An 11,736-nucleotide genomic window follows, 5' to 3' on the forward strand; every position below is an offset into this window, starting at 1 on the left:
CTGAGTCCGTACCACATTCAGTGGTTAGTTCCCTTCCAGACCTTTCAGCTGCTTGTCTCTCTGTTCTCCCAGATCATCGCAGTCTTCTTACTAGGTGTATGGTCCATGTCAGGCTATGGGTCAACACGTACCTCTTGTCCCAGAGGTAGAAGGTGGTTCCAATGGAGAATCTTGACAGGTCCACTCCCATCCACTGGTTTCACCCGGGAAAACTGGCACATTTGGCATCTGACTCTCCACCATGTAAGGTGTAGCCACCCAATGGTCAGCCAACTTAATCTTCCCTGGTACCCCCAAATTCTTTATGAGCGCTCTGTCTTCAGGCATCAGCTGGGAGGACCTAACCTTTTGATCATACCTCCTCTTATTTTCTGGATTCTGCTTGGTTGCAGAGACCTCTGCTAGTTCATATGCCATTTGCAACTCCCTCCTCATATCAGACACATACTTCAGATAAGTCTTCTGTGATAAATGTTCTCCGCCAGTTGCAAAACAGATGTCAACAGGCAACCTTGCTTCATGCCCAGACATCAAATAATATGGCGAGTATCCGGTGGCTTTATTCTGTATTCAGTTGTAGCAGTGGACCAGATGCCCAATATGTTGGCTCCATTTGTTCTTGCTGATCCCCACGGTTCCGAGCATGTCTAGCAATCTCCGGTTGAATCTCTTGGGCTGGGGATCACCCTGAGGTTGATAAGGCATAGTCGTCAACTTCTCAACTCCAAGCCTGCCCAGTAACTCATGTATGAGCCTACTCTCGAAATCCCTTCCCTGATCGCTGTGTATCTGTCTGGGGAAACCATAATGTATGAAATACTTTGGCCATGGTAGATGCCCTCTGATCCTTTGTAGGGAAGACTTGAGCATATCTGGTGTAGTGATCCGTAATAACCAAGACATTCGCCATGTTGCTGGAATCAGGCTCTGTGGATAGAAAATTCATACACGCTGGATCAAGTGGCCCCACACTCTGCAAAGGGGATAATGGAGTGACCCTCATAGGCAGCGTCTTCCTCCAAATACATCAAATACACAACTTGCAATACTCTTCAACCTCAGGCTTCATTCGAGGCCTGTAGAGCTGATCTCTGGCCAATAATCCATAGGTCTTGTCAAAGCCCAAATGACTTGAATCATCATGAAGTATCTTCAACACGATCCTCCGATACTTCTCAGGCAGAACCAACTGGGAACACCGAAGCCTGTTTGGAGGAGACGTGATCCAGTATAGAATCTAGTTCCTCAACTCCAATTAGAAAAGACCATAAGGTATAGGTGCAGAAGTATGCCATTCTGCCCAGGGAGTCTGCTCCGCCATTCAATCATGGACTGATCTAATTCTTCCAGTCACCCCCACTCCGCTGTCTTCTCCACATACCCTTTGATGCCCTGGTTAATCAAGAATCTATCTATCTCTGCCTTAAATGCACCCAGTGACTTGGCCTCCACAGCCACTTATGGCAACAAATTCCACAGATTTGCCACCCTCTGACTAAAGTAATTTCTCCGCATCTCTGATCTAAATGGACGTCCTTCAATCTTGAAGTCGTGCCCTCTTGTCCTGGAGTCCCCTACCATGGGAAATAACATTGCAATATCTAATCTGTTCAGGCCTTTTAATATTCGGAATATTTCTGTAAGATCCGTCCAGGGAATACAGCCCAAGAGCTGCCAGACATTCCTCATACAGTAAGCTTTTCATTCCTGGAATCATTCTCGTGAATCTTATCTGAACCCTCTCCAGTGTCAATATATCCTTTCTAAAATAAAGAGCCCAAAACTGCACACAATACTCTAAGTATGGTCTTACGAGTGCCTTATAGAGCCTCAACATCATATCCCTGCTCTTATACTTTATACGAGGGGTGATTGATAAGTTCATGGCCTAGGGTAGAAGGAGTCAATTTTAGAAAACCTAGCACATTCATTATATTTGTCCTACATTTACATACTTAGTCCAGTGGTCATGGAGCATACGGATCCCTTCTTTGTAGAAGTCAGCGTCTTGGACCTCCAGAAGTGGTCCACAGCCGGGGTGATTGATGAGTTCGTACCCTAAGATAGAAGGAGATGAGTTATTAACTTCAAACTTTCTGCATTTTCACTCAAACAGTTGACCTGCGTGTGCATGTAACGAGAGCTGTATAACTTATTTCCTTCTACCTTAGGCCATGAACTTATCCATCAGCCCTGCTGTGGACCACCTGGAGGTCCAAGGACACTCTCATTACATACACGTGCAGTTCAACTCTTTGAGTGATAATGCGGAAAGTTTGAAGTTAATAACTCATCTTCATGTAGCCTGCAGAAGTAGCCAAAGGGTTCTCTGTCTTTAAGGGTCTCACTACTTCAGCAGCTGGACCTGTCAGACTCTCTACCAGTCACTGTCTTTTCACATTATCAGAGCACTGCCACTCATCCAGCATTTGAGAGGTCTGCTCTGCCTAAGTCTCATATTCCTCCTCCTCCTCGGGGGTGGGCGTTATTCCCGAGAACATTTTCAGCCTACGACAACTGGGACTCTCCGTTGGTGCACTTCGCTATTTATTCGCCAGGGATGTAAGACCTGATACCAACTCAGAGTTTTCATCCCTCTCTGGAGGACTCATTAGACTTTCCACATCAGACCACTCCTTCCCCTCGATCCGAACAAACGAGCAACTTGTCATTTAAAGTCTCCGCACCCCCAGCTACGCGAAACTCAGCTTCCAATTCAGCACCCTTACCTATACTCCCCTCTTCTCAGGAAGTACAGACAGCCCCAATAGTACAGCCCCATTACGTCAGCGCTAATCTAAACTAAAATGAAATCTTTGCCCACCATTTTGTCTAGCCTTCACGCCATGATTGAAACTGTTCCTGTTGCTTTAATGATACTTAAAATCTTAAGCAACAATACATCTGGGCTATGAATATCCACTCCACTCAATACACAAGCATTAGCTACAGGTAATCCCTTTGACTCGCACCAACGCTCAATCCCTGCAGTGTCCATAACCATGTATCTTAAACACTTTACTTGACAATAGTTTAACATAGGCTTAAACACAAACCCACTTGATTAATGCTCAGGGCAATCACACAGCTTCCAACAAATTCAATCCCAGATGAGCCTCCACAACGAAACCCCTTTTCTCCCTGGGCATCTCAGGAAATAGCTCGTTAGCCTTCGCTGGCAGTCTCCCAACTCAATGCCGAGAAGCCTACCTTTCACCGGCCCCGTACATCTAGGGTATACACACCCTGGTCCCACCAAATTCGTGAGATTGGGATGTCTCACCCCACCCCCCACACTGGTTTGTGTGAATATTGTCTGATTTGCTGCCCTGTTGCAGCGCAATGCAGGAAAAAACTGATCGCACACTGCATACAATTAAAAGGAGTATATTTATGAATATTAACTTAATTGAAGAGTTAGTAGAGGAAAGGAAAAAAGTAAAAAAGGGCCTGTTATGATTAAACAGTCAATTGTGCACAGGTTGAAGCTCAAATTTTACAACAGTCATATTCACCAATACCCAATAGACTCCCGCACCTTGGCTCCATCGAATCACAGTTCCCTCCAGAGCGAATCCTACAACCAGTTTTCTCCAGCGTCATCTCCTGCCGAACAAAGACCAAGAGTCCCACCGATGTCAGGCAAGAAAAAAAAACTCCCCCAGCCTTCTCTCCTGATTGAAATGTCCACATTCCCAATCACCCTTATTTCTAACAATAACCCAAACACTGTTAGCAGTGAAACCTTTACCAGGGCGTTACAAAAGGTAAATGGTTTTCTGAGGTTTTACTGTCCAGTGTTGAATTTAGCGGGAAATTTAAATTTGAAAGGAAATACAGCTGACTTCATCTCCATCAAGACATATTTTAAAAATAACATTCTTTTTCATAAGAAGAAAAGGAATCAAAGTAGAAGTGGGCCTTTTACTAAAGTCATGGTTAATCATTTACCACAGCATTGTTTTCCTTTATTATCTCCAGGTTCCTTGATTTTCATAGAACCCAAAAATATGTTGATCTCTTCCTGTAATATACAGTAAACCTCCACAGCTGGATAGGATGCATCTCCAGTGACCTTGCAGAGTTTGCATGTTCTCCTTGTGACCATCTGGATTTTTTCCAGCTGTTCTGATTTTCCTCGTATTCCAAAGTCAAGCTGAGTAGTGGATTAATTAGTCGCTTTAATTCATCCCTTTATGTAGGTGTGTGGTAAAATCTTGAGGGGTTTGAGGCAAATTTTTGGAAGAACTGTGATTATTGTGAATGGGATTAACCCAGATTTGGTAGGCCGAAGAATCTATTTCCATATTGTGTAATCTTTACTCTAGGTTTCACGTCCTCCAGGCAAAAAAATTTCTTTCCTATTCTTGGTGCTGAAGGGCCAATGCTGTTTCAGACATGCTATCAGGAGAGGTTTTATCCCTAGGTATTTCTATTAATCTTCATCAAAATTAATGTTTTAATGGAATCATCTCTTATTTTTCTGTAGAAAGTATGAGACCTGCTTGCTTACTCTTTCTTTGGACAGTTTCATCCCAGGAATCAATCTTGTAAATATTACCTGCATCCCCTCTACTGAAAGTATGTCCTTCCTTAAGTAGAAAGATCCAACCTGTACATTGTTTTCCAGTTGTGTCTCATGAATATGTGTATAATTGCAGTCAGACATCCTTACTCTTATATTCATTTCATCTTGCACTGAAGGCCACTCTAATATTTGCCTTACTAATTTATTGCTGTACCTGTATGTCAACAATGAGTCCTCATCTATGAGGACACTTGGATTCTGAAAGAAAAACAATATAATAAATAAATAAAATGTAATTCTTTTCCCCTACCAGAGTGGAAGACTTCACATTTCACATTGCCTGTATCCCTTGAGGTCTTTCTAACTCTTTCTCATAACTCACACTGCTAATCATCTTTGCATCATAAGTAAAATTGGATATGTTGCACTTTACTTCCTCTTCCAAATTATTGATGTAGAAATTGAACATTTGGAGCTATAGTGACAATTTCTGTAACACTCCAATAGTTATAGTTTCCCAAACCTGTATGTTAACCGAGCCGTAGTCTTTGCCAGTACATTACCCTTAATATCATGTGCTCTAATTCTGTCTAATAAGCTTTGCCTGGTATTCTTGAAGGTATTGATCACTCTATCCAAGGAAGGGTGTTAAAGTATTAGAAGTGGCTCAGATCCGCTTTTCTACATCAATAGCTGGACAAATCAGGTTAGACTTGCATCTGCTGCAATTCTGAAGAGCAGGGAAACCTGATTGAAACTTGCAAGTTCTTGGGGAATCTTGACAGAGTGGATGTGAAGAAGATGTTTATTCTTCAACAGGAGGTTAAAACTTGGTCACTGTTTGAAAATAAGTGGTCACTCATTTAAGGCAGAGAGGAGGTAAAATTTATGCTCTGAGATTTGAGTTTTAGAAACTCTCCCTCCGAGTTCTCAGAAGGAAAGTTTTGGAATGTTATTTTAGGTTGATCGATTCTTGATAAGCAAGGAATTGAAAAGTTACCTAGAGCGGATGTTTGATTTGGATTGCATGATGGCAGAGCAGGTCTGAGGAGTTCTGTAGCCTATCCCTGCTCTCAATCTGTATAGTTTCAATTAAGTTATAAGCTGCATAGAATGCTAAACAATTTTTTATTTTGTAGCAATGCAAAGAAGAAACCTGAAAGAATACAATACAGTCGGATGAAGCAAGCTCAAAAACGGAAATTAATGTAAGTGCTCTTGTTCGAAGACATTAAAAATCGAGGAGGTTCAACTGTTACCTGTACATTTCAGAAAGGTTTTGGTTAAATCCTTCAAAGAGAGAAAATTAAATCTTCTAAGGATTTGTGTTGAGTTACATAAAATTAATGGCATTTATAAAACACTTGTAACATAATTAAGGCAGTAATTGTGAAGGATAATCACTTTCATGAAAGTTCACTGTTTGTGGACTGTAAAATCAGACCACTGTGAACATTATAAAATACTGTTCGCCAAAAGTGAAAAAAAAATCACTGCCAATTTGACCCTAACAAGATTATCTAAATGCAATGTACTAAATGACCAAATAATGAAACACATTTTCAGTTGTCCATTTACTTCTCATCTGTCCCATTTCACTTAAGTATCTCTCCTGGACCAGTCTTCCAGTGGGACCCTTATTCCCAGTGCCAGTTTGACAGCTTCAATTCCTCTGACTTTGACAAGCATTGAAATTTACTTGTGCAAGTTTTAAAAAAATGGAAAATATAAATGATTAAAAATTTAAATCGTTCAAAGTTCAAATTAAATTTATTATTAAAGTACATATATGTTACCATATACTACCTTGTGATTCATTTTCTTGCATCCATTTACAGGATACAATAGAATTTTGCCAAAAAAATACATAAAGAGACAAAGATTGACAAACAACCAAAGGACAAAAGAAAACAAATTGTGCCAATAAAAATAATAGTGAGAACATGAGTTGTAAAGAGTCCTTGAAAGTGAGTCTGTAAGCAGAGTTGTGCGTGAAGTTACCTATGCTAGTTCATGAGCCTGATGCTTGCAGGATAATATCTTCTTAAACCTGGTGGTGTAGGACCAAAGGCTTCTGTACCTCCTGCCTGATGATAATAGCAAGAAGAGGACGTAGCCTGGATGGTGAAGGTCTTTGGTGCTTTCTTGTAGCAGCACTCTCTGTAAATGTACTTAATGGTGGAGAGGGCTTTGCCTGTGATAGACTGTGCTGTATCCACTACTTTCTGAACCTGGGCATTGGTGTTTTCATTCCAATTATTGACCAGTGTTGAAACTAATTTCATCTATAGATTTGAATGGCACCACTGTGTTTGATGCCATTCAAATGAATCGATGAAATTAGTTTGGTTTGACCTGCTGCTTGCTCAGCAGGAATGCTTTTTAACCTGATGAGTCCTTTTGCAGTGTCTTGGCCCAAAATGTCAACTGTTTATTCCTCTCCGTAGATGCTGCCTGTCCTGTTGAGTTCCTCTCATACACAGCATTTTGTGTGTGGCCCTCTGGATTTTCAACATCTGCAGAATCTCTTGTGTTTATGCTTTTCAAGCCTGAGAGTTGCAAGGCTTGTAGAAGATTACAGTGGTTTATTGTAGAGCATCGGTGGGGGGGGGGGGGTGGTAATCAGGAGCAACATGCTGCTTGCCATTTCAACTGATCCAAAGTTCCAAGTTCAAAGTAAATTTATTATCAAAGAATATATATGTCATCATTTACCACCAATGTTGAACAAGACAATGTTTCATTCTCAGGTCACATTCCCCTATTTAAATCTAGTCATTACAGTAGTTATCTGCCAATCCACCTCATTTTTTCATGATATTTTATTAAAATATACTGCATATAGCAATGCTTCTGCTATCTATTGTTCTGATTCTTTAAAAATATGGGAAATCTGGAAAAGTTCTATTCTTTTTAAGTTAGGTAATATAATATGTAGGTTCCTTTAAGGTTGGCATAGCTGGGGGAGGTAGTGGGGATAAGCTCCCACTACATATCAAATGCTCCCAATGGCATGCATCTCAAATAGCCTCTGATACCCAAGTCCAGCTGTATCTACTCATGGGCAAGGATTTGAGAGTAAACCCCAAGGAAAAATCCAGAGCTGGAGTCCTTAAGGTAAGTCTATGCTGAGTTCAATGCTGACTGGCAACTCCTGCTGGTGCCAAACTGTATTGGTCTTTGCCGTTCCTTTGGATTTATCAGCTGTGTGGAGAAGGGGAGTCTTCTGAACAGGCAACAGTTTACTCTCCATATTGTACTGCCCTAGCGTATGTATGTCATAGACAGCTAGGACGCAATATCCATGGCCGACTGCAACCAACAGAGGGTCTCAGTATGTAATATATCCTCTTGTTTGTGCATTCATTGTGTTAATCATTCCATCATCCAATGTCATGTCAACCTCTTGCTCTAAAATAAACACTGAAGTGAAACGAATTTGGCCATAGAGAGGTACAGCATGAAAATTGGATGTTTGTCCATGGAGTTCATGCTGACCATCAACTATCTATTTATACCAACTGGACATTAATCACACATTCACATTAGCTTCCTCCCTGATTCTGCCATGCTGCCTCACAATCGATCTATTTTCAGTGACTAATTATCCAACTTCCCCGTGCATCTCTAGGATGTTGGAGGAAACCAGACCACTTGGAGAAAACTCACATCGACACAGGGAGAACATGCAAACTCCACACAGATATCATTTGAGGCCAGGATTGAATCCAGGTTTCTGGCATTGCGAGGCAGAGGCTCCTACAAGCTGCATAACTGATTTAAATTTTCTGCCATCTCCCAAGTGTCTTGTGTATCTGTTAATTACCCACTCATCCCAACCATTTTGCCTTCTTATAACTCCTTAAAATATATTGCAACTGTGTTTTAAATTACCAGACTACTTAATATCATATCTCCTTGTATTTCTAAATGTGCCTTTGACTTCTTTCTTAACTCCGACTTATTCTCTCTTGTAATGCAGTGCACCATGGTCTACTTGATGCACATACCTTTCCTTCCCCTCATTTGTTCTCTTGTATCCTTATTCTTCAATTGAATATTGCAAGCATTTAGTTTATTCTTTCCTGACAACAAAACATACTTTCCTATGTTCCATTCAACAAACCTTTATGTTTTCCATTGTTTTATATGTTGTTCTCAGCACCTCAAAATCAGGCTTGTCTCCTTATTATGAGTACTTTGAGTGAGTTCCTTTTATTTTTACTTCACACATGTGGTCTGGTTCATGTTCCATGCTGGATCCAGCATCAAATCCTACCTCGTGGGCCTTTTTATTATGATGGGTTAGAAATACTTCAGAGTATTATATCTTGGCTTTCATAAGTTCTCAATCAGAAATTCTTCAGCCATTACAATTGTATTGACTCTTTTCATTCCCGAGGTTGTTTGACCGCTATGATTAATTGAATCTGAATAAATGTCTTCATTAATTAATAGTGCTCCATCACATTCTCTTCAACTCAGCTGCTGATTTACAGTAATTGTGACCACTAGTCTTGTGCTGTTAAGCCATTTCTCAATCCAGCTGGTGACATCCAACAACTTAGCTTTCTTCTTCAGTAGGTAATTTTCAGATGTATCCGTGGTCTACATTTTAATCATTCATTCAATTATGTTCTGAAAATGCCAGCTTTATCTCTGTGGGTCTGAGTAAAGAGGTCTAGTGTGTAAATTCACACCGGAGATTTGAGCATACAGATTATACTGCCATATCAATACATTTCTGAGCATTGCTAAAGGCATAATCATTCTGATGAGATGTTCAGCTGAAACCCTGTGGTTCAAGGATGAAAGTATCACCCGGTTTGGAAAAAGAGCTGTGCCTTAACAACATCTGTCCTTAAGTCAATAACACCAACAGATTTGTTTAGTCATTTTTTTTATTATCCTATTTTGACTCTAGTGTGCAAATTAATTGCTCTACTTTGTGCCTTAGACAGTACTGTAAACCAAAAATATAATATTGAATAATTCCTAAAATCATGAAAAGTGCTGTATCAATGCGAATCTTTCCATATTTTTCTGCAAAAATAAATCAAGTGACTTATTTTTTCAGTCATCTTTCTTCTTGAGATTGATTAAAAAAAGAAATAATTTTATTGAGCAGTTTCCTCTCCATTGAGATTATACAGGCAGGTTTCCTAGTTGGTGCTTTTAATAGTTTTGGGTATCAGGTCTGATTAAATTGTGTAATCTGATATCTGAGCTGTTGCCTAAATTATTCCATTAACTGTTATCATAACACAAGTGTTTGTAACAAAAATTGGCAGCATCCTATAGTAATCAATGGCTCCAAGAAATCTTGATGGAATTCTGGTGCTTGTATTGGTGCCTTTTCAAGGTTGTGTAGATTGTGCCCCAATAACAAGGGATAAAAGATGGGATATTTGGATTGGTATATCTGATAACAGCAAATTTTCACACCTTGCTTCCAAATTGTCATTCATTTAGTGCGCTGGATCTTCAATTTTCTGAGAAACTGGCTTTGAGTTCCTGCAGGGCAGTTGTTGACACAGGAATTTCCTCTGCTTTACTGCTTCCTGGATCATTAACTGAGCACTCTCAGTTACACATATTAATGGAACTAGACATTACGTAATGAGTTCATTGTACTTTTGTCTGCCTGGTGCTGATTGTGCTGGCTGGCATCAGTTGAAATAGCTGATAATGTATACATTAGTGTAGATCTGCTGCCAGTAGGCTGCAAGTTAATAATTACCAATTTGAGTAACTCAAAACCATTGTTTTTACTTTATATAACTAATATACTGATGCTATACAAATATATAAATACATTTATTTGGACACTTACATTGTACATAAACTTGCATAGAAAGTTTTATTTGTCAAAAGACTGCCAGCTGATTAAATGTATATTGTGACCTGAGGATAACAGAATAGCTGGTGGACAGAATTACAGAAATGGTTATTATCATTATAGAATCATTGAAAATTAATGGAACAAGGAGGACTGTGTTGTTGACAGAGAGCTACGTAGTCTAATCCCATCTTCCAGCCCTTGATCTATAGACCTCCAGGTCACAGCACACCTAGACACGTTTTGAATCCAAGTTGGGTTGCTATCACTACCATACTTCCAGGCAGCAAGTTCCAGACCCCACCTGCCTGCTGGGTGAAAAACTGATTTCTCATTTTACCTTGAATTCTTTTACCAATGGCTTTAATTATAGAAATATTTTCCAGTTTTAGGTTGAAATATGTAGCTTGTGGTTGGGGAGGGACTGGTATTGGGTGGTATTGGGGAGGGGCTGGTATTGGGTGGGGAATTATGGTGACCATTCTATAAACTCCCTTTGATGTAGATTCTAACACTGCATTTTTATGTTCTAGAGAGGAAGAAGTGGCTAGGTTCAAAGTTACCATTGAGAACCCTGCATTTAAGGCAGACCCTCTGGCAGCAGTCAGTGAACATCTTCGAAAGAGAATAAGGCAAGAAGATGAAATCTGAAGATCAGAAATGCTTGACTTTTGCCAGTGGACGTTTAAGTGATTAGGACACCATGGAATAATTCATAAGCTGACTGTGTTTGTCAGGTCTTGTTTAAAAATATTGTTGCTGAATGATAATATTTCAGACTTTATTTTTCTCAGTGCCCATGTTTTCTTAGACAAACAGGAAGTAAGATAAATGTTAGTATGTGCAATGCAAGAACTTTTATTTTAGTATGTTAGAAAATGTTTTGTACATATATTATAATACATATAATAAAGGTTGGTTGAAAACCAGAACTCTTTGTTTGATTTCCAATTTTTAGTTAGCTTCTGATTCTTTTTGCACATGCTCATGATTTTCTTTGTGGTACTGAAAACTTGCAGTGGTTGTTTATTTTTCTTTGAACTTGTCCAATAAATAAAATCTGCCCATGAATTGAGCATTAATATATAGCTTTGGCTATTTTGTTAAGTGCCACTATGTAGTTTAAACACTGCAGTACTTGGAAGTTCTATTTCAAGATCCCAAGTGTCTCAATTTCTTCTAAGGTTTGCATCCAGAATCATGTCTGGAACTGAGTTAATGAAAGTTAGAATGTTAATGATTAATGGTTTAGTTAACAACTGAACTTAATGTAATGATAGTTCAGAATCAGGTTTATTTTCATGAATTTGTATTTTGGGAAACTTGTTTTTGTGGCAAATTTATGGCTCATGATTCACTCAGAAATTTT

The 11,736-nt window shown here is 39.5% G+C and overlaps 1 protein-coding gene across 1 annotated transcript in view; it reads left to right on the forward strand.

Annotated features, from left to right (window-relative positions):
- Positions 1-11,299, forward strand: part of slx9 (SLX9 ribosome biogenesis factor) — a 118,741-nt gene extending 107,442 nt beyond the window's left edge. The window contains exons 5-6 of the mRNA XM_072261373.1: positions 5,668-5,736; positions 10,901-11,299. Of these exons, the coding sequence (XP_072117474.1) occupies positions 5,668-5,736; positions 10,901-11,018 (187 nt within the window). The 3' untranslated portion in view covers positions 11,019-11,299. The remainder of the gene's footprint in view (positions 1-5,667; positions 5,737-10,900) is intronic.
- The last annotated feature ends 437 nt before the right edge of the window (positions 11,300-11,736 follow it).

Source organism: Mobula birostris, chromosome 6 (assembly GCF_030028105.1).
Source record: "Mobula birostris isolate sMobBir1 chromosome 6, sMobBir1.hap1, whole genome shotgun sequence".
In the NCBI taxonomy this organism is placed as follows: domain Eukaryota; kingdom Metazoa; phylum Chordata; class Chondrichthyes; order Myliobatiformes; family Myliobatidae; genus Mobula; species Mobula birostris.